At 35.6% G+C, this 23965-nt stretch overlaps 2 protein-coding genes across 2 annotated transcripts; both read right to left on the bottom strand.

Annotated features, from left to right (window-relative positions):
• Positions 1-17514: 17514 nt before the first annotated feature.
• LOC143861341 (uncharacterized) lies at positions 17515-18257 on the bottom strand. The gene is made up of 2 exons (XM_077372274.1): positions 17928-18257; positions 17515-17838 (listed from the first exon to the last, which is right to left on the bottom strand). Exons 1-2 carry the CDS (start codon positions 18255-18257, stop codon positions 17515-17517), a joined length of 654 nt encoding a protein of 217 aa, XP_077228389.1.
• Positions 18258-18435: 178 nt separating this feature from the next.
• On the bottom strand, positions 18436-19982 carry LOC143861340 (protein ANTAGONIST OF LIKE HETEROCHROMATIN PROTEIN 1-like). The gene is made up of 2 exons (XM_077372273.1): positions 19431-19982; positions 18436-19306 (listed from the first exon to the last, which is right to left on the bottom strand). Exons 1-2 carry the CDS (start codon positions 19980-19982, stop codon positions 18584-18586), a joined length of 1275 nt encoding a protein of 424 aa, XP_077228388.1. The 3' UTR covers positions 18436-18583.
• Between the last annotated feature and the right edge of the window lie 3983 nt (positions 19983-23965).

Below are 23965 nucleotides of genomic sequence, written 5' to 3'. Positions count from 1 at the left end.
AAAGGGGTGACTAGTGTAACTAGATCTATTGGCACAGTTGCTATCCATAGTAAACGACCGTGATGAGGCTGGACTCCTAACTCTAGGACTCCTTAAAACCTAGGACACGACGTAAGTGTTCCTAACGGGTCCTAAAGGTCCCTACGATATGAGACCGTAATCCAACGGCTCCTAAGACGCGGATCGAGTTAATTCGATTTGTTAAACTTAATGATTTTCAATTTTTGAGAATTTTCGATTCCAAAACATCTAGGCTCTGTTTGGTTGCTTTTGGTTGCTGGGGTTTGGATGGAATTAGAAGTCAAATGGCATTTGGGTGGGATGTCGGTCAAAAAGGAGAAAGCTGGCATCTTTGAAAAATGGTGTTTGGTTGTAAAGGCAAAAGGTGGAAGTTTGATGGAAATGACATAAATTCCTGCATTTGGTTGCAAGAATATGTTGAGGAGAGTTGTGGAAAAGTTCTTAAAGTTGCATTGGGTTGTGTGAATATGTAGAGGAGCTTTGTGGAGAAGTTGTAAAAGTTGCATTTGGTTGCTTGAATATAGGTGGAAGACTATTCAATGTTATGTTTATTTTCAGTGCTTGGGCTTGGTTATTTGAAAAAATACGGGCCACACTATAGGATAATCCAAGCCGTCCATTTGATGGGCCACACCATAAATAGGTTGTAGGTTGTGCCCAATAATTCATTTCTATAGGACGATCCTAGCCCTCCTAAATGAACAACATCTTATGAAAACGTCCATGCATCGGACGGCTAGGATCTTCCTATGAAAATGAATTTTTGGCCACAACCTATTTACGTTTTGGCCCATCAAATGGACGGTTTGGATCATCCTGGCCTATCAAATGGACATTTTAGATCATCTAATGACTTTTCAATGTTATGTTTGAACACAAGTAATCACAAACATGGCAACCATCTAGACTTACAAGATGCAAAAAAATAAAAAAAACAGTGCTCCAAAATTGATATAGGGACATCCAACAGCACAACCCGAATGAATTTTCGGAGTTGGAGTTCCTTTGTTGTACTAACCCCTTGCAACTACTCTGAAATGATAATGGATCCAATTTGTTCCTGCACTTGAAGAAACAAAGATATTTCCAGTGTCATGATTAAGAAGAGGCTATGTTAGGAACCATTGACCTGTTCCAATGCCTCTCTTTCTAAACAAGAGTTATAATCTGAGCATGTAGAGACATAAATTAAGAAATGGCTGCATAGAGACATGAAATGAACTGTAAGCCCAAGGGTTCCCCATGGGTTCATTCAATCACCTTGTTTTGATGATTAACAAACGCAAATTGATTAGTCGTTTATGGACTAATCATTTGCCTTGAGTGTTGTGCTTTAGACAGGTCCTACACAAGTCAAATCATACTAGCACACACCTTGTTGGCCTATGCTTGAAGATGAACCAAATATAATGGCAAAAGAGCTCGGAACATGCTTGGACCAATCACACCTCGGAGGATCCACATAGGAGAAGCTCATCATCAAACATCATCCATATCAAGCATTGAACAGACAGAGAAGATCATGAAGGCCAATGCTGGAGGATCAAGAACCTAATGCAAAGGACCAAGGAGCTTGTACCACAACTTGAAGATGTCAAGCATGGAAGCTCAACCATAGAAGATCCCAGGTCAAGACAAGAGTTCAAGAGAGTGATAGAAAAGGTAGAATGTATTCCTATCTCTCTTGCATTTCCTCTTGTCAAAGCACAGTGTTTTATACCCCTAAAACAAGTGAAAAATCATGTTTTCCAAAGAGACTACAACATACCCTTAGAGCCTAATTGGTTTAGTGAATGACCATGTGGTGTTCCATCATTGTGGGACCCTCATGACATTCCATTTAACTTGGGTAAATTGAGTTCCAAAAGCCCAAATGAATTCAGCAACAAAAACAGAAAAATATGATGTTCATAGGCTTCTCGGAACTCCGAGAAATGGTCTAGTAGAAATTTTATTTCTTCTGGCCGTTCTCTCGGAACTCCAAGAATATTTCTCGGAACTCCGAGAATTTCTCGGAGCTCCGAGAATGGTTCTCGGAACTCCGAGAACCTCGCGACAGATTAAAAAAGAGCCGTTGGGATTTGAATTAAAATTTGTTTTTTGATATTACCACCCCCAAACGGTCATATTGAGTTGGAACTCTATATATATACATTGTATGGATCTAAAACACAAGGAGAACATGTTCCAACCTTAACAAACCCTAGAAACTTATTTGCAACCATTTTTGGGTTAAGTTTTTCTCACCAATCCATTGTGCCTTGATTTTGGGAAAATCATTTGAGATTGGTTTAGGCTTTCATTTGCAAATTATTTTTGAGAGAAAGTGTGTGAGCTACAACTTGTAATCAAGCCTAGTAAGAGGCTAATACTTCTTCTTCTTTATTCGATCGGTGGCAAGGGCATCCTTTGTTTTTAATTCCCTTGGGTGAAGCGCTTAGAACTCGGCGGAGAAGGAGAGTCATTGTAAAGGTGGAAGGGCATCCTCATTTAATTCCCTTGGAGTGTAACCGCCTTGGAGCCGGGCGTCGTGGAGGTCTCAATAGTGGAAATCCTCAAGTGCGACCTTGAGTAGAGTGGAGTAGGCCATTGGCCGAACCACTATAAATCTTTGTGTCACTTGTGTGATTGGTATTTCTCTCACTCCCTCTCACTCTCTTATTTGATTATTTGTGCTTAGAATTGAGTGAGTAGTTAGCATTGATAATCAACCTAAATATCTTAACCTTGCTAACTAGGCTATTAAAATTACCTAATTAAGTTTGCTAATCAACAAGGGTTTTGAACTTATATTAATTTGTAATATTGTTTAAGTTCAACTATTTCAAACTTAATTAAACAAGGGATAAGTCTTGGGTGAAATCTTAGGAAAAGTTTTTAAAAGGTAAAGATTTTATAAACATCCTATTCACCCCCCCTCTAGGTTGCCAAACCAAGTCACTACTTGGATTTCATGAACAAAGAAATAAACACCCTTAATGTCATACATTGACATAGCACAAAAAATTACTTCTACAAATCCAAAAGGCAGAGTACTTAGTTCAGTTCGACTATGGGGAAGCATAACCAAAGCAATGGTTACACGGGCCATATCACAAAATATCACTTCTACGATTCCCACCATTTAATAACAAAATTATGACCAAGTTCGTTGTCATAGTAGCAACGACTTCAAAAAACCGACATATCCTACAACACGAATAATGTCCCCATAATCTGAAGATAACCCTCACAGCCCACAGTTGGAGGAATGTTGGACATTTGAGCGACATTGGAGGAACCTGTTGACAAACAACACACGCATATCCTTGGGACGGTTTAAAAAGCCACGCCCCTCTTTCTCGTTTATGACGAAATAGTCGTAAATATCAGATACGTCATCACGAGTGAGCCCATCTATCTCCTGTAATGCTTCCATCACTTTCCTGCATTGGATATCACCTTTCTCAGTCCTAGCATGAAGAGCAGAAGCAACCTCCTTGATGCTTTGAGTGAAATCCAGTACACATTCCTTCAATTCAGAAGCAGGTCTCTTCTTGCGTCGTGATGAACCAACAGATCGACTGGCACCTGCAGCATTACTGGTTTCCATAGGAGTAGTTGCCACAGGAGTAGGGTGTGACTGAAATCCAAGTAGTGACTTGGTTTGGCAACCTAGAGGGGGGGTGAATAGGATGTTTATAAAATCTTTACCTTTTAAAAACTTTTCCTAAGATTTCACCAAAGACTTATCCCTTGTTTAATTAAGTTTGAAATAGTTGAACTTAAATAATATTACAAATTAATATAAGTTCAAAACCCTTGTTGATTAGCAAACTTAATTAGGTAATTTTGATATAGCCTAGTTAGCAAGGTTAAGATATTTAGGTTGATTATCAATGCTAACTACTCACTTAATTCTAAGCACAAATAATCAAATAAGAGAGTGAGAGGGAGTGAGAGAAATACCAATCACACAAGTGACACAAAGATTTATAGTGGTTCGGCAAACGGCCTACTCCACTCTTCTCAAGGTCGCACTTGAGGATTTCCACTATTGAGACCTCCACGACGCCCGGCTCCGAGGCTTTTACACTCCAAGGGAATTAAATAAGGATGCCCTTCCACCTTTACAATGACTCTCCTTCTCCGCCGAGTTCTAAGCGGTTCACCCAAGGGAATTAAAAACAACGGATGCCCTTGCCACCGATCGAATAAAGAAGAAGATAAAAGCTTTGCCTCTATGTAGGCTACAATGCAAGTTGAAGCTCCAAGGATGCTCTCAAGAATAAACAAGTTTAAGCCTAAACCAATCTCAAAAGATTTTCTCAAATAAAGACACAAAGAGTTTGGTTGGTGAGAGAATTTAACCCAAAAATAGTTCACAAGTGATTTTCTAGGGTTTGTAGAAGTTGGACAATGTTCATCTAGTGTTTTGGACCCTTGAATGGGTATATATAAAGTCCCAACTCCATGCGACCGTTTGGGGGGTAAAACAGTCAAAACTGGGTCAAAAAATCAACTAGCCGTTGCACCCCAACGGCTATATTTTTTTGAAGAAAAACATTTCTCGGAGTTCCGAGAATTCAAACAGAGCTTTTAATTTTGGAACCTGGTGCATTTCTCGGAGCTCCGAGAATGTTCTCGGAGTTCCGAGCTCGGAGCTCCGAGAATAATTCTCGGAGTTCCGAGACTGGTTTCCAGCAAACAGTGTCGAACTTGTAAAATTCATATCTCCCTCATTTCTCATCGGATTTTGACGTTTCTATACTCTACGGATATGAGAAAAATGAGAGCTATCTGTTAAAAATATTTTCAAAAATATTTGAAAATGTTTTAAATAAGTTTTGATAGGATTTAGTTGCTGGTCCAGGTTGTTGCTTCGGAACTCTGTTTTGTTCATTCTTGTGTTGAATGCCATATGGGTCCCAACATGTTGGTACACCACCATGGCCATTCACTTATCCATTTAAGTCCTTAAAGGGTGTGTTAGTCTCTTTGAAAAACATATTTTTTAGGGGTTTAAACAATGTGCCTTGACAAGAGGAAATGCAAGAGAGATAGGAATACATTCTACCCTTTCTATCACTCTCTTGAACTCTTCTTTTGAGCTGGGATCTTCTATGGTTGAGCTTCCATGCTGGACATCTTCAAGTTGTGGTACAAGCTCCTTGGTCCTTTGCATTAGGTTCTTGATCATCGACCTTTGGCCTTCATGAACTTCCTTTGTTTGTTCAATGCTTTGAGATGGTTGATGATGAGCTTCTCCTTGGTACTTCCAAGGTGTGATTGGTCCAAGTATGTTCCAAGCTCATTTGCCATTGTGTTTGGTTCATCTTCAAGCATAGGCCAACAAGGTGCGTGCTAGTACGATTTGACTTGTGTAGGACCTGTCTAAAGCACAACACTCAAGGCAAATGATCAGTCCATAAACAACTAATCAATTTGCGTTTGTTAATCATCAAAACAAGATGATTGAATGTACCCATGGGGAACCCTTGGGCTTACAATCTTCCCCTTTTTGATGATGACAAACCAAATTGATTAGATAGGTGGGAGGAACCTCTTATGAGGATAAGATAGACAAATTAATCATTACTACTCCCCCTCATCATATGCATGAGTTATATTTAACAAGTTATAATACAAGAATGCATATGGTAATGGATCTAATCAATTATACAAATTTTCCCCCTTTTGGCATTAGCAAAAAGGAAGGATTAAGCATTTAAGCACAATTACATAAAGCATCAAAGATATTCAATGAAAATATGATGCTCCCCCTAACTTCTTATCATGAGTTAGCAATTAAAATCAAAGTGTAATCCAAAGTATATATGGCATGATAAGAGACAATCAACATAGGAAATGAATAATCACAAAATAAATCAAGCCTATGTTGGCAAAACAAAGAGACATTTCAATTTTAGCACAAATTTTTAGGGTGTATCTTAGTATATATATATCCAATATAATTTTACCCTATGACCCATAATATAATAATAGATTAGCAAGTTAAAGCTTATATTTTACTTATCATGAAAGAAAACAAGCAAGTTTAAAGTTTAGCATGATAAGCCCTCTTTTCTTTTCTTTTTTTTTAAATTTAATGATATGCAATTTTTAGCATAATTAGTGGGAAAATGCTTGAATGGATAGTGTAAGCATCTTACAATGATCCATATAAACATAAAGATAGCAATAATTAGCTCTCCCCCTTAGTATTTGTCATTGGCCTTAGATAAACCTAAGATTTAAGGCATGACATGACCTAATAGGCCAAAGATATGACAATGGAATACTTGGCCACCAAAACTTATTCTTGGAATAGATGATATCATATTAGACCATCCAAGATAAGTCAAAAAGCCTAGAAGAATATGTCACTAAGACCTAGGGTATGGGCTTCTTGTCTTAAATTCTAAAACACAAATAAAAACACAAGACAAGCCCGAACACCCCATATGGAGCGATCATGCTCCAAATGAGTGAACTTATCATATGTGAGGTGATAACCACATTAGGAATCATATGATAAGTAACTAAGGACAAATTTACCTTTAAGCTCCCCCTTTGAAAATGAATCATGCAATGCATGAATCCAAAGGGATGTCCTTGCATAGACTCCAAAGGTTTTTGGATATATTTTCCAAAAGATGACATGTTAGACTCAACCCTTGGGCTACAATGACACTTACTCTCCAAGTGTCGGTTTATCATGATAAAATGATAGCCATAGTTTAGCTCATCATGATAAATAAGAATAGCACAAAAGATTTTCAATCTTTGGCTCATGCTCCCCCTAAATGTGATATCATATTTTCAAATTCACGCGTTACTTCCTTAAGTATGTAACGTACATTACTAGCTAGGGAGATCACATATATATGTATACCTATTCATGTTTGAGATGTTGGCACAAGGCCAATTTGTTAGATATTTTAATTAATGTGAATGTACCATCTCCCTCTTAGAATCTAAGAAGGCTAAGGGCACCAATTGAGTGACTTTTAAGATTAAAGTTTAACATCTCATACGTGTAGATATTATCAAACAAGGGGTGATACCTATAGAATATATATAAACCAATTTGAGTTCAATTCTATAGGACTAAGACATAATGAGAATGGTCAATAAAGTACCATGTCTTAGAGAGACATCCATAAATCATGAAGGTGAGAGTATACCTTACAAGAAGGATATGATCCATATCAAGGCCTTCATGGATAGTCTACTATGTTTGGACAAAGTGAACATGACAAATGAAGTACAAGGTCCAAACATTACATCTACATCCACATCCACAACCACATGTAAAATGACAAGGCATTGAGCATAAAAGTGCATAAGCCCATTGAAAACCAAAAATGTGTGGGAGGCACATGTTCCCATCACAATCTAATGTATACAACCACCTTAGTGAATTTTAATTTTACTCAAGTGAGTAAATGCCCAAATATGATTCTAGATTTCTATGATATTTTCATTTGAAGTCATACATTGAATCTAGATTCATGATTTAACTTTCCTATATAATATATATCCTTTTATGAACTTAAGGAAAGATCCAAGGATTTTATAATATATATGTATCAAATGATGCAAACTACCTTGGACACATGTATTCCATTTATGAACTTTCATGACTACTTGAACAAAATACATATAACATATCTATACATATTAAGGTTCATCTTAGTCATGAGATTATCCAATTAAAGCTCTTTGGAAATACACTAATTTTTAACCCATCTATGATTCTTATTAGATTTGATGAAAATCATTAAGCATGTAATAGAATGGATTTTGATAGGACAACTAGGTGCATGTTCGTTCACCTAGGGCACAAAAAGTTGTCTAAGAAGGGATTTGAAGTGAATTCTTAGACATAGCATCTAATACCTTAGTTTTACTAGAAATGATATATTAAAACAATTAAATACTCAATTGTCTAGCAAGTTCCATGTTTGTCCAAAATAAAGTTCAAAGAATAGTACTTTGGCATTTTCTCAATTTTTGCTCAAATACTATTTGATTGCCAAAAATAATTTCATTTAAGTTCAAGCCTTAAAACCTATGGGTTTCTTTTCTTTTGGTTTTTCTAGAATGATGTGATCATTTAACCTAACTCCTAGCAACTACAAAAAAAGGTTCAAGTTTTGAAGATGTACTTGAAGCTTTAATTTGAACACATGGGCAAGAGGTGTGGTTGAATATTCTATAAGCACAATTTATGATTTTCACATTGAATGTTTTATTGTGGTTGTCATGTGGATGAATGACATATTCTAAGTGCATGATGATTTTTAAGTATATGTGGGCACTTAAACTAGGAAACTCAAAATGATATTAAATTAGGCTCATCATATCGAAGTCTCAAATTAATTACATTTAAGCATATAGACTTTGAATTTTAAGGTGATATATAGATATATGTTAAGCAAATATGAGCATATGATATCTACATACACATGTTTTGAAAGGATTTTCAATTTTAGGCACAACATATATTGATACAAAAAAAAAATTAAACAAGAACAAGCACATTGTATCAACAAATATATTTTCAAATGATATTCAATTAAAGCACATCCCCTAATCTAAAATAAACACAATATAGATCATGTTAGGGGTTTTGGAACCCAAACCATCTTGGTTCCAAGCAAGTTTGTCCTAGGTGATAAGTCATTTTTAACCCAAACAAACTTACTACTTTTTACAAATCTAAACATACATTTAGATTTGTAATGTCCAAATCTACCACAAAAATCACAAGACATATATGAGTAGGTAGATGGACGGGATGAACAAGATGATTTACAAGAATGACTATGATGAATACTATGTTTTGCACTTTCTTATAAATAATGATTTTCCAACATTAATGTTTCATTCTTGATATTTAAGTCATTGATTTCCATTTTAAAATTTATTAATTCAAGAGATGAAAGCATTTTAATTTTCTCTTCTTCTTCTTTAAGGAGTAGATTTTCCTCTCTTAGTGAAGCAATAGTATCACTTAGTTCAATAAAATCTTTTTTAAAAATTTCATTTTCTTCACTAAGATGTGCATGATCTATTTCTAGTGACCTAAACTCCTTGTGAATACTAGCCAAATTGTTTTTCAAGTTTGAATTCTTAGCTAGTTGATCCTCAAGTTTCTTATGTAATTCTTGGACATTTTCAACAAGTTCTTCAAATGTGAATTCGGCATTATCCAAGGGGTCTTCATTAGATAATCCCATTAAGCACATGTTTTGATTTTGAAGATTTTCAATAGAGTCCAAAACATTTTTAGCATTTTTACAAGAGGATACTTTTTCATAAATGTTAGGTGGTAATGCACAACATATTGTAATTAGGGCTTTTGTATTTAGTAAAGATAATTTTTTATCATAATCATTTGATCTTTTAGATTTAACATTTAAATCAAAACTATTTTCAATTATCTTTATCATATCTTTATCTAGACCTTTTAAGTATGTCTTCATATGGATCAACCATGATCCATAATCCGAACCATCCAAAATAGGTAGTCTAGATCCCTTCTTTTAAGTTGCCAAAAAGTTTGATCTTTTAACTCTTAACCGGTTAGGGTCTTAATCAAGAGCCCAAGCTCTGATACCAATTGAAATCCAAGTAGTGACTTGGTTTGGCAACCTAGAGGGGGCGTGAATAGGATGTTTATAAAATCTTTACCTTTTAAAAACTTTTCCTAAGATTTCACCAAAGACTTATCCCTTGTTTAATTAATTTTGAAATAGTTGAACTTAAACAATATTACAAATTAATATAAGTTCAAAACCCTTGTTGATTAGCAAACTTAATTAGGTAATTTTGATATAGCCTAGTTAGCAAGGTTAAGATATTTAGGTTGATTATCAATGCTAACTACTCACTCAATTCTAAGCACAAATAATCAAATAAGAGAGTGAGAGGGAGTGAGAGAAATACCAATCACACAAGTGACACAAAGATTTATAGTGGTTCGGCAAACGGCCTACTCCACTCTTCTCAAGGTCGCACTTGAGGATTTCCACTATTGAGACCTCCACGACGCCCGTCTCCGAGGCTTTTACACTCCAAGGGAATTAAATAAGGATGCCCTTCCACCTTTACAATGACTCTCCTTCTCCGCCGAGTTCTAAGCGGTTCACCCAAGGGAATTAAAAACAACGGATGCCCTTGCCACCGATCGAATAAAGAAGAAGATAAAAGCTTTGCCTCTATGTAGGCTACAATGCAAGTTGAAGCTCCAAGGATGCTCTCAAGAATAAACAAGTTTAAGCCTAAACCAATCTCAAAAGATTTTCTCAAATAAAGACACAAAGAGTTTGGTTGGTGAGAGAATTTAACCCAAAAATAGTTCACAAGTGATTTTCTAGGGTTTGTAGAAGTTGGACAATGTTCATCTAGTGTTTTGGACCCTTGAATGGGTATATATAAAGTCCCAACTCCATGCGACCGTTTGGGGGGTAAAACAGTCAAAACTGGGTCAAAAAATCAACTAGCCGTTGCACCCCAACGGCTATATTTTTTTGAAGAAAAACATTTCTCGGAGTTCCGAGAATTCAAACAGAGCTTTTAATTTTGGAACCTGGTGCATTTCTCGGAGCTCCGAGAATGTTCTCGGAGTTCCGAGCTCGGAGCTCCGAGAATAATTCTCGGAGTTCCGAGACTGGTTTCCAGCAAACAGTGTCGAACTTGTAAAATTCATATCTCCCTCATTTCTCATCGGATTTTGACGTTTCTATACTCTACGGATATGAGAAAAATGAGAGCTATCTGTTAAAAATATTTTCAAAAATATTTGAAAATGTTTTAAATAAGTTTTGATAGGATTTAGTTGCTGGTCCAGGTTGTTGCTTCGGAACTCTGTTTTGTTCATTCTTGTGTTGAATGCCATATGGGTCCCAACATGTTGGTACACCACCATGGCCATTCACTTATCCATTTAAGTCCTTAAAGGGTGTGTTAGTCTCTTTGAAAAACATATTTTTTAGGGGTTTAAACAATGTGCCTTGACAAGAGGAAATGCAAGAGAGATAGGAATACATTCTACCCTTTCTATCACTCTCTTGAACTCTTCTTTTGAGCTGGGATCTTCTATGGTTGAGCTTCCATGCTGGACATCTTCAAGTTGTGGTACAAGCTCCTTGGTCCTTTGCATTAGGTTCTTGATCATCGACCTTTGGCCTTCATGAACTTCCTTTGTTTGTTCAATGCTTTGAGATGGTTGATGATGAGCTTCTCCTTGGTACTTCCAAGGTGTGATTGGTCCAAGTATGTTCCAAGCTCATTTGCCATTGTGTTTGGTTCATCTTCAAGCATAGGCCAACAAGGTGCGTGCTAGTACGATTTGACTTGTGTAGGACCTGTCTAAAGCACAACACTCAAGGCAAATGATCAGTCCATAAACAACTAATCAATTTGCGTTTGTTAATCATCAAAACAAGATGATTGAATGTACCCATGGGGAACCCTTGGGCTTACAATCTTCCCCTTTTTGATGATGACAAACCAAATTGATTAGATAGGTGGGAGGAACCTCTTATGAGGATAAGATAGACAAATTAATCATTACTACTCCCCCTCATCATATGCATGAGTTATATTTAACAAGTTATAATACAAGAATGCATATGGTAATGGATCTAATCAATTATACAAATTTTCCCCCTTTTGGCATTAGCAAAAAGGAAGGATTAAGCATTTAAGCACAATTACATAAAGCATCAAAGATATTCAATGAAAATATGATGCTCCCCCTAACTTCTTATCATGAGTTAGCAATTAAAATCAAAGTGTAATCCAAAGTATATATGGCATGATAAGAGACAATCAACATAGGAAATGAATAATCACAAAATAAATCAAGCCTATGTTGGCAAAACAAAGAGACATTTCAATTTTAGCACAAATTTTTAGGGTGTATCTTAGTATATATATATCCAATATAATTTTACCCTATGACCCATAATATAATAATAGATTAGCAAGTTAAAGCTTATATTTTACTTATCATGAAAGAAAACAAGCAAGTTTAAAGTTTAGCATGATAAGCCCTCTTTTCTTTTCTTTTTTTTTAAATTTAATGATATGCAATTTTTAGCATAATTAGTGGGAAAATGCTTGAATGGATAGTGTAAGCATCTTACAATGATCCATATAAACATAAAGATAGCAATAATTAGCTCTCCCCCTTAGTATTTGTCATTGGCCTTAGATAAACCTAAGATTTAAGGCATGACATGACCTAATAGGCCAAAGATATGACAATGGAATACTTGGCCACCAAAACTTATTCTTGGAATAGATGATATCATATTAGACCATCCAAGATAAGTCAAAAAGCCTAGAAGAATATGTCACTAAGACCTAGGGTATGGGCTTCTTGTCTTAAATTCTAAAACACAAATAAAAACACAAGACAAGCCCGAACACCCCATATGGAGCGATCATGCTCCAAATGAGTGAACTTATCATATGTGAGGTGATAACCACATTAGGAATCATATGATAAGTAACTAAGGACAAATTTACCTTTAAGCTCCCCCTTTGAAAATGAATCATGCAATGCATGAATCCAAAGGGATGTCCTTGCATAGACTCCAAAGGTTTTTGGATATATTTTCCAAAAGATGACATGTTAGACTCAACCCTTGGGCTACAATGACACTTACTCTCCAAGTGTCGGTTTATCATGATAAAATGATAGCCATAGTTTAGCTCATCATGATAAATAAGAATAGCACAAAAGATTTTCAATCTTTGGCTCATGCTCCCCCTAAATGTGATATCATATTTTCAAATTCACGCGTTACTTCCTTAAGTATGTAACGTACATTACTAGCTAGGGAGATCACATATATATGTATACCTATTCATGTTTGAGATGTTGGCACAAGGCCAATTTGTTAGATATTTTAATTAATGTGAATGTACCATCTCCCTCTTAGAATCTAAGAAGGCTAAGGGCACCAATTGAGTGACTTTTAAGATTAAAGTTTAACATCTCATACGTGTAGATATTATCAAACAAGGGGTGATACCTATAGAATATATATAAACCAATTTGAGTTCAATTCTATAGGACTAAGACATAATGAGAATGGTCAATAAAGTACCATGTCTTAGAGAGACATCCATAAATCATGAAGGTGAGAGTATACCTTACAAGAAGGATATGATCCATATCAAGGCCTTCATGGATAGTCTACTATGTTTGGACAAAGTGAACATGACAAATGAAGTACAAGGTCCAAACATTACATCTACATCCACATCCACAACCACATGTAAAATGACAAGGCATTGAGCATAAAAGTGCATAAGCCCATTGAAAACCAAAAATGTGTGGGAGGCACATGTTCCCATCACAATCTAATGTATACAACCACCTTAGTGAATTTTAATTTTACTCAAGTGAGTAAATGCCCAAATATGATTCTAGATTTCTATGATATTTTCATTTGAAGTCATACATTGAATCTAGATTCATGATTTAACTTTCCTATATAATATATATCCTTTTATGAACTTAAGGAAAGATCCAAGGATTTTATAATATATATGTATCAAATGATGCAAACTACCTTGGACACATGTATTCCATTTATGAACTTTCATGACTACTTGAACAAAATACATATAACATATCTATACATATTAAGGTTCATCTTAGTCATGAGATTATCCAATTAAAGCTCTTTGGAAATACACTAATTTTTAACCCATCTATGATTCTTATTAGATTTGATGAAAATCATTAAGCATGTAATAGAATGGATTTTGATAGGACAACTAGGTGCATGTTCGTTCACCTAGGGCACAAAAAGTTGTCTAAGAAGGGATTTGAAGTGAATTCTTAGACATAGCATCTAATACCTTAGTTTTACTAGAAATGATATATTAAAACAATTAAATACTCAATTGTCTAGCAAGTTCCATGTTTGTCCAAAATAAAGTTCAAAGAATAGTACTTTGGCATTTTCTCAATTTTTGCTCAAATACTATTTGATTGCCAAAAATAATTTCATTTAAGTTCAAGCCTTAAAACCTATGGGTTTCTTTTCTTTTGGTTTTTCTAGAATGATGTGATCATTTAACCTAACTCCTAGCAACTACAAAAAAAGGTTCAAGTTTTGAAGATGTACTTGAAGCTTTAATTTGAACACATGGGCAAGAGGTGTGGTTGAATATTCTATAAGCACAATTTATGATTTTCACATTGAATGTTTTATTGTGGTTGTCATGTGGATGAATGACATATTCTAAGTGCATGATGATTTTTAAGTATATGTGGGCACTTAAACTAGGAAACTCAAAATGATATTAAATTAGGCTCATCATATCGAAGTCTCAAATTAATTACATTTAAGCATATAGACTTTGAATTTTAAGGTGATATATAGATATATGTTAAGCAAATATGAGCATATGATATCTACATACACATGTTTTGAAAGGATTTTCAATTTTAGGCACAACATATATTGATACAAAAAAAAAATTAAACAAGAACAAGCACATTGTATCAACAAATATATTTTCAAATGATATTCAATTAAAGCACATCCCCTAATCTAAAATAAACACAATATAGATCATGTTAGGGGTTTTGGAACCCAAACCATCTTGGTTCCAAGCAAGTTTGTCCTAGGTGATAAGTCATTTTTAACCCAAACAAACTTACTACTTTTTACAAATCTAAACATACATTTAGATTTGTAATGTCCAAATCTACCACAAAAATCACAAGACATATATGAGTAGGTAGATGGACGGGATGAACAAGATGATTTACAAGAATGACTATGATGAATACTATGTTTTGCACTTTCTTATAAATAATGATTTTCCAACATTAATGTTTCATTCTTGATATTTAAGTCATTGATTTCCATTTTAAAATTTATTAATTCAAGAGATGAAAGCATTTTAATTTTCTCTTCTTCTTCTTTAAGGAGTAGATTTTCCTCTCTTAGTGAAGCAATAGTATCACTTAGTTCAATAAAATCTTTTTTAAAAATTTCATTTTCTTCACTAAGATGTGCATGATCTATTTCTAGTGACCTAAACTCCTTGTGAATACTAGCCAAATTGTTTTTCAAGTTTGAATTCTTAGCTAGTTGATCCTCAAGTTTCTTATGTAATTCTTGGACATTTTCAACAAGTTCTTCAAATGTGAATTCGGCATTATCCAAGGGGTCTTCATTAGATAATCCCATTAAGCACATGTTTTGATTTTGAAGATTTTCAATAGAGTCCAAAACATTTTTAGCATTTTTACAAGATGATACTTTTTCATAAATGTTAGGTGGTAATGCACAACATATTGTAATTAGGGCTTTTGTATTTAGTAAAGATAATTTTTTATCATAATCATTTGATCTTTTAGATTTAACATTTAAATCAAAACTATTTTCAATTATCTTTATCATATCTTTATCTAGACCTTTTAAGTATGTCTTCATATGGATCAACCATGATCCATAATCCGAACCATCCAAAATAGGTAGTCTAGATCCCTTCTTTTAAGTTGCCAAAAAGTTTGATCTTTTAACTCTTAACCGGTTAGGGTCTTAATCAAGAGCCCAAGCTCTGATACCAATTGAAATCCAAGTAGTGACTTGGTTTGGCAACCTAGAGGGGGCGTGAATAGGATGTTTATAAAATCTTTACCTTTTAAAAACTTTTCCTAAGATTTCACCAAAGACTTATCCCTTGTTTAATTAAGTTTGAAATAGTTGAACTTAAACAATATTACAAATTAATATAAGTTCAAAACCCTTGTTGATTAGCAAACTTAATTAGGTAATTTTGATATAGCCTAGTTAGCAAGGTTAAGATATTTAGGTTGATTATCAATGCTAACTACTCACTCAATTCTAAGCACAAATAATCAAATAAGAGAGTGAGAGGGAGTGAGAGAAATACCAATCACACAAGTGACAAAGATTTATAGTGGTTCGGCAAACGGCCTACTCCACTCTTCTCAAGGTCGCACTTGAGGATTTCCACTATTGAGACCTCCACGACGCCCGGCTCGGAGGCTTTTACACTCCAAGGGAATTAAATAAGGATGCCCTTCCACCTTTACAATGACTCTCCTTCTCCGCCGAGTTCTAAGCGGTTCACCCAAGGGAATTAAAAACAACGGATGCCCTTGCCACCGATCGAATAAAGAAGAAGATAAAAGCTTTGCCTCTATGTTGGCTACAATGCAAGTTGAAGCTCCAAGGATGCTCTCAAGAATAAACAAGTTTAAGCCTAAACCAATCTCAAAAGATTTTCTCAAATAAAGACACAAAGAGTTTGGTTGGTGAGAGAATTTAACCCAAAAATAGTTCACAAGTGATTTTCTAGGGTTTGTAGAAGTTGGACAATGTTCATCTAGTGTTTTGGACCCTTGAATGGGTATATATAAAGTCCCAACTCCATGCGACCGTTTGGGGGGTAAAACAGTCAAAACTGGGTCAAAAAATCAACTAGCCGTTGCACCCCAACGGCTATATTTTTTTGAAGAAAAACATTTCTCGGAGTTCCGAGCAGAATTCTCGGAGTTCCGAGCAGAATTATCGGAGTTCCGAGAATTTAAACAGAGCTTTTAATTTTGGAACCTGGTGCATTTCTCGGAGCTCCGAGAATGTTCTCGGAGTTCCGATCTCGGAGCTCCGAGAATAATTCTCGGAGTTCCGAGACTGGTTTCCAGCAAACAGTGTCGAACTTGTAAAATTCATATCTCCCTCATTTCTCATCGGAATTTGACGTTTCTATACTCTACGGATATGAGAAAAATGAGAGCTATCTGTTAAAAATATTTTCAAAAATATTTGAAAATGTTTTAAATAAGTTTTGATAGGATTTAGTTGCTGGTCCAGGTTGTTGCTTCGGAACTCTGTTTTGTTCATTCTTGTGTTGAATGCCATATGGGTCCCAACATGTTGGTACACCACCATGGCCATTCACTTATCCATTTAAGTCCTTAAATGGTGTGTTAGTCTCTTTGAAAAATATATTTTTTAGGGGTTTAAACAATGTGCCTTGACAAGAGGAAATGCAAGAGAGATAGGAATACATTCTACCCTTTCTATCACTCTCTTGAACTCTTCTTTTGAGCTGGGATCTTCTATGGTTGAGCTTCCATGCTTGACATCTTCAAGTTGTGGTACAAGCTCCTTGGTCCTTTGCATTAGGTTCTTGATCCTCGACCTTTGGCCTTCATGAACTTCCTTTGTTTGTTCAATGCTTTGAGATGGTTGATGATGAGCTTCTCTTTGGTACTTCCAAGGTGTGATTGGTCCAAGTATGTTCCAAGCTCATTTGCCATTGTGTTTGGTTCATCTTCAAGCATAGGCCAACAAGGTGCGTGCTAGTACGATTTGACTTGTGTAGGACCTGTCTAAAGCACAACACTCAAGGCAAATGATCAGTCCATAAACAACTAATCAATTTGCGTTTGTTAATCATCAAAACAAGATGATTGAATGTACCCATGGGGAACCCTTGGGCTTACAGTGACCTCTCACTCTCCTCTGGCGGCGAAGTCGTATGAGGGGAAGGTACATGAGGTGCTTCTTGCGTCAAAAAATCATTATTCATATAGTCGAATTGAGACCCAGTACCCATATAATCGAATTGAGACTCAGTTTCTGGGAGGTCTTCATGCTCGTCATTAGCGACATTGACGATGTACGACTCTTCTTCAACTGACCGTGCAACATTCCTGTTAAGTTTTTTGAAAGAACCATGTGCGTATTCATCTCCAAATATTTCAGTCATCTCCTCATAAAACTCATGACGGCTAGTGAAAAACCTCTTCCTCTCGGGGTAAGACTAAGAAGAAATAAGCATAAATCAGTTTACAGCTTTGATCAGTTAATATAAGATTAGATTGAGAAACAACTTAAGTTTGCACTTGATACCTTCAAGTAATCCATGGCTACATCCTTTGTAACTGTAATTTTCTTTTTCTCATCATCCCAACCAAACCCACTAGTGGCGAGCATCTCAGCTAGCACCTTGTAGTTTGCCTTCATTGTCTTGACATGGTTTTTGACTTGTGAGACCGTCAAATTGGTTCCGCAGGCTTCATTAATTTGTACTTGTGCAAATTTATGTGCACTCTCTTTGAACCCATTGAGGATTTTGCCCCCCTCTATGGATTCGTGTCTTAGGGCCTGTACTAAGACTGCATTCATCTCAGATGACCATGACGCATTTTTTGTCTTCTCCCCATCACCGGATGGTTCCATTACATGCCTCATTTAAGAATATTATGTAATTTTGTGATCACCAGCCATAAACACACAACTGGTTGCATTTAATACATAATTGATTGTATTTAAATGATATTGACCAAACCATAGTAGAGTTGAGACTACCACCATTCAAACACTACATTACATTACCAAACCATAGTACAATTAAGAGTATTAAAACCACCATTCAAACATTACATTACAATACCAAACAGGAGAGAGTTTAAGAGTACCAGTACCACCATTAAAAAAAGAGTAGAGTTAAGAGTACCATAACAACTAATATAATTCAGATCAAAATAAAGACAAAGACTTTCAAATTAGTGATCCACGCGATAATCATTCCACATATTGGCACAAAGCTCCTCACGAATTCGATTTCCTTCCCTTGCATCATCACTTCTACCCAAGCGTGCTGCAGTCGGTATGCGAGCAGGGCCCTCCTCCACTGGATCATGTCTACGGTGGTTACGCATAGCTTCAGCTGCAGCTATTTCCCTATTGACCTCGGCAATATACGCATCATTCGGCATTACGCCTCTAATGAAGTTGTGAACACAACAGCATGCCATAACAATGTCGACTTGCTTTTCGTAGGAGTACATTTGTTCACCATTAAGTATGGGGAAGCGCTTCTTCAGAACACCAAATGCACGCTCGATGACATTCCTAGCCGACGAATGCCTGTGATTAAATAACTCTTTCTTTGTGCGTGGTAAGCGTCCTCTCTGTTCACTCAGATGGTACCTCGTTACACGGTACGGAGTGATAAAGTTGCTCAATAATGGGAATCCTGCATCTGCAAGGTAAAACTTCCCAGGATGGCGGATAATACCCATTTCATCGGCGATGGAATCCCTTAATATTCTAGAGTCAGACGCCGATCCCTCCCATCCCGCAGCGACAAATGTGAATATCAGGTCGAAATCGCATGCGGCAAGTACATTCTGGGTAGGGGTACCCTTACGACCTATAAACCGCTTCTTCATTTCGGCCGGCACTTTGGCAGGAATATGTGTCCCATCTATCGCGCCAATGCAATCCTAAATAATGACAAATGAAACAGTTAGAGGTATTCTCCCTTATGTGCTCTACAATAGTAACGGTCAAATGTTAATGGTATGAAGATGACTAAAAAAAGTAAACTTATGGAGGGTAAGATGTTACCTTGAAATAAGGGTACCATCTAGGATTCTCCCTAATCTGCCTTGGTGTATCGGGCGATGGTGGTTTTATAAATATGTCTACCATAGACAGTATAGCACGGAGAACCTTATTGAAATATCGACTTATGGTTTCACCCGATCTTCTACAATATACTTTCATGCAGCGATTTCGTAGGTTGTGTGAAACAGTGTGCAAAAAAATAGATATCTGTTCGTCAACACTGCAGTGGATTGTATCTTTAAGTATACTGCTATCCTTAAAAATATCCACGAATCGTCTAAAGCATTCGACGTTCATCCTAAGCAGATCATGACAGCGTTCATCACTCTCCACGACAAACTTCACAAAGCTACGATCGGTTAGATAGTGGTTCTCGTAAGGCGCCCGTTCTATGAAAAGTCCTTCGTGCTCCATAAGCATCGCTAAAAATAAAGATGCACCAACAACAACCACTGATGCTGCTTTGGCAAACATATCATCATCATCATGATCACTATGTCCAGTTCCGTCGATATAGTCCACGGCATATATGTCCTCATCATGGTGGTCCATCCTGATATCTTCTCGGAGATAATCAAGTCTAACATAAGTAGTTTTGAATTCTCGGAGTTCCGAGAATTATTATCGGAGTTCCGAGCAAATTCTCGGAGTTCTGAGAATTCAAACAGAGCTTTTAATTTTAGAACCTGGATCATTTCTCGGAGCTCCGAGAATTTCTCGGAGTTCCGAGACTGGATTTCCAACAAACAGTGTCTCATTTGAAAAATTCATATCTCCTTCGTTTCTCTTCGGATTTTGACATTCCTGTACTCTACGGATATGAGAAAAATGAGAGCTATCTGTTAAAAATATTTTCAAAAATATTTGAAAATGTCTTAAATAATTTTTGATAGGTTTTAGTTGTTGGTCCAGGTTGTTGCTTCGGAACTCTATTTTGTTCAATGTTGTGTTGAATGCCATATGGGTCCCAACATGTTGGTACACCAAAATGGCCATTCACTTATCCATTTAAGTCCTTAAACGGTGTGTTAGTCTCTTTGAAGAACATATTTTTAGGGGTTTTAAGATGTGCCTTGATAAGAGAAAACACAAGAGAGAAAGGTGATGCATACTACCATTCTAAGTACTCTCTTGTTCTCTTGAGCCAATCTTCATTTGATCTTCAATGGTGTGCTTGGCTTGCTTTGGGATCTTCAAGGTTGAGCTTCTTTGCTTGACACCTTCAAAGGATGATGCCACTATTTAGTTCAAGCTCCTTTGCAAGTTGTTGATCCACAAGCTTTGGCCTTCATTGATCTTTCTTTGTTTGTTCAATGCTTTGAGATGGTTGTGTGGAACTTCTCCTTGGTTGAACCTCCAAGGTATGGTTTGTCCAAATATGCTCTAGCTCCTTTGTCCTTTGTTTGGTTCATCTTCAAGCATAAGCCATCAATGGTCTGTGCTAGCATGGATTGACATGTGAATTCCCTATGTATAGCACAACACTCAAGGCAAACAATTAGTACATAAAAGACTAATCAATTTGTGTTTGTTAATCATCAAAACAAGGTTATTGAATGAACCCATGGGGAAACCTTGGGCTAACAATCTCCCCCTTTTTTATGATGACCAACCAAATTGATTAGAGAGGTGGGAGGATCCTCTTATGAGAATTAGATAAGCAAGATGAGTGCGACTACTCCCCCTCAACATATGCATAAGTTATATTTAATAAATTATTGTATAAGAATGCATATGATTATGGATCTAATTAATTACACAAATTCTCCCCCTTTTGGCATTAGCAAAAAGGAAGGATTAAGCATTTAAGCACAATTACATAAAGCATCAAAGATATTTAATGAGAATATGATGCTCCCCCTAACTTCTTATCATGAGTTACCAATTAAAATCAAAGTATAATCCAAAGTATATATGGCATGATAAGAGACAATGAACATAGGAAATGAATAATCACAAAACAAATCAAGCCTATGTTGGCAAAATAAAGAGACATTTCAACTTTAGCAAAAAAATTTAGGGTGTATCTTTGTATATATATAAATCCAATATAATTCTACCCTAAGACCCGTAATATAATAATAGATTAGCAAGTTAAAACTTATATTTTACTTATCATGAAAGAAAACAAGCAAGTTTAAAGTTTAGCATGATAAGCCCCCCCCTTTTTTTTAATCTAATGATATGCAATTTTTAGCATAATTAGTGAGGAAATATTTGAGTGGATAGTGTTAGCATCTTACAATGATCCATATAAACATAAAGATAGCAACAATTAGCTCTCCCCCCTTAGTATTTGTCATTGGCCTTAGATAGACCTAAGATTTAAGGCATGACATGACATAATAGGCCAAAGATATGACAATGGAATACTTGGCCGCCAAAACTTATTCTTGGAATAGATGATATCATATTTGATCATCCAAGATAGGTCAAAAAGCCTAGAAGAATATGTCACTAAGACCTAGGCTATGGGCTTCTTGTCTTAAACTCTAAAACACACATAAAAGCACAAGACAAGCTCGGACAACCCATGTGGAGCAATCATGCTCCAAATGAGTGTACTTATCATATGTGAGGTGATAACCACATTAGAAATCATATGCTAAGTAACTAAGGACAAATTTACCTTTAAGTTCCCCCTTTGAAAATGAATCATGCAATGCATGAATCCAAAGGGATGTCCTTGCATAGACTCCAAAGGTTTTTGGATATATTTTCCAAAAGATACCAAGTTAAACTCAACCCTTGGGCTACAATGACACTTACTCTCCAAGTGTTGGTTTATCATGATAAAATGATAGCCATAGTCTAGCTCATCATGATAAACAAGCATAGCACAAAAGATTTTTAATCTTTGGCTCATGCTCCCCCTAAATGTGATATAATAATTTTTTAAATTCAGGCTTTACTTCCCTAAGTATGTAACATACATAACTGCTAGGGAGATCACATATAAATGTATACCTATTCATGTTTGAGATGTTGGCACAAGGCCAATTTGTTAGATATTTTAATTAAGGTGAATGTGCCATCTCCCTCTTAGAATCTAAGAAGGCTAAGGGCACCAATTGAGTAACTTTTAAGATTAAGGTTTAACATCTCATATGTGTAAATATAATCAAACAAGGGGTGATAACTATAGAATATGTATATACCAATTTGAGTTCAATTCTATAGGACTAAGACATAATGAGAATGGTTAATAAAATACCATATCTTAGAGAGACATCCATGATTCATGAAGGTGAGAGTATACCTTATGAGAAAGATATGATCATCAAGGTTTTCATGGATAATCTACAATGTTTGGACACAAAGGACATGACACATAATGTGCATGGTCCAAACATTACATCTACATCCACAACAACATGTAAAATGACAAGGCATTAGGCACAAAGTGCATAAGCCTATTGAAAACCAAAAAATGTGTGGGAGGCACATGTTCCCATCACAATCTAATACATACAACCACCGTAGTGAATTTTAATTTTACTCAAGTGAGTAAATGCCCAAATATGATTCTAGATTTCTATGATATTTTCATTTCAAGTCATACATTGAATCTAGATTCATGATTTAACTTTCCTATATAATATATATCCTTTTATGAACTTAGGAAAAGATCCAAGGATTTTATAATATATATGTATCAAATGATGCAAACTACCTTGGACACATGTATTCCATTTATGAACTTTCATGACTACTTGAACAAAATACATATAACATATCTATACATATTAAGGTTCATCTTAGTCATGAGATTATCCAATTAAAACTCTTTGGAAATACACTAATTTTTAACACATCTATGATTCTTATTAGATTTGATGAAAATCATTAAGCATGTAATAGAATGAGTTTTGATAGGATAACTAGGTGCAAAGTAATAAACATGTTTGTTCACCTAAGGCACAAAAAGATGTCTGAAAAGGGATTTGAGTTGTTTTCTTAGACATGACATTTAATACCTTAGTTTTGCTAGAAATGATATATTAGAACAATTCAAGTACATAATTATCTAGCAAGTGCCGTATTTGTCCAAAATAGAGTTTAAAGAATGATACTTTGGCATTTTCTCAAATTTTTGTAAGTATTATTTGATTGCCAAAAAATTTCATTTAAGTTCAAGTTTTTAAACCTATGGGTTTCTTCTCTTTTTGGTTTTGCTAGAGAGATGTGATAAATCGTACAACCTAGCTTCTAGCAACTACCAAAATAATGTTCAAATATGATGATATACTTGAAGCTTTAATTTGAACACATGAGTAAGAGGTGTTGTTGTACATTCTATAAGGATCAATTTATGGTTTTCACATTGAATGCTCTATTGTGGTTATCATGTGCATGAATGACATATTCTAAGTGCGATAAAATTTAAGTCATAGTGTGAGCACTTAGCAAAAATACATATAAATACATACAAGTCAAACAATATAAGTATATTGTATCTATAGGTTGTTTCGTCACAAATGATGTGATCATGAAGCACAAATCAACTAGATATCAAAAATAAAATATCTAGGGAA

The sequence above is a fragment of the Tasmannia lanceolata genome, unplaced genomic scaffold (assembly GCF_043159265.1).
Source record: "Tasmannia lanceolata isolate RefF3 unplaced genomic scaffold, GAP_Taslan_0.1 ptg000037l, whole genome shotgun sequence".
Taxonomy (NCBI): domain Eukaryota; kingdom Viridiplantae; phylum Streptophyta; class Magnoliopsida; order Canellales; family Winteraceae; genus Tasmannia; species Tasmannia lanceolata.
This window is presented reverse-complemented; position numbering and strand designations above follow the sequence as displayed.

Bases quoted from the DNA above. Each gene is read 5' to 3' on its own strand.
- LOC143861341 (XM_077372274.1), bottom strand. From the start codon at position 18,257: ATGGAACCATCCGGTGATGGGGAGAAGACAAAAAATGCGTCATGGTCA. The intron at 17,839-17,927 runs GTATCAAGTGCA...ATTTCTTCTTAG, and splicing joins TAGCCATGGATTACTTGAAG to TCTTACCCCGAGAGGAAGAG.
- LOC143861340 (XM_077372273.1), bottom strand. From the start codon at position 19,982: ATGGACCACCATGATGAGGACATATATGCCGTGGACTATATCGACGGA. The intron at 19,307-19,430 runs GTAACATCTTAC...GTCATTATTTAG, and splicing joins GATGGTACCCTTATTTCAAG to GATTGCATTGGCGCGATAGA.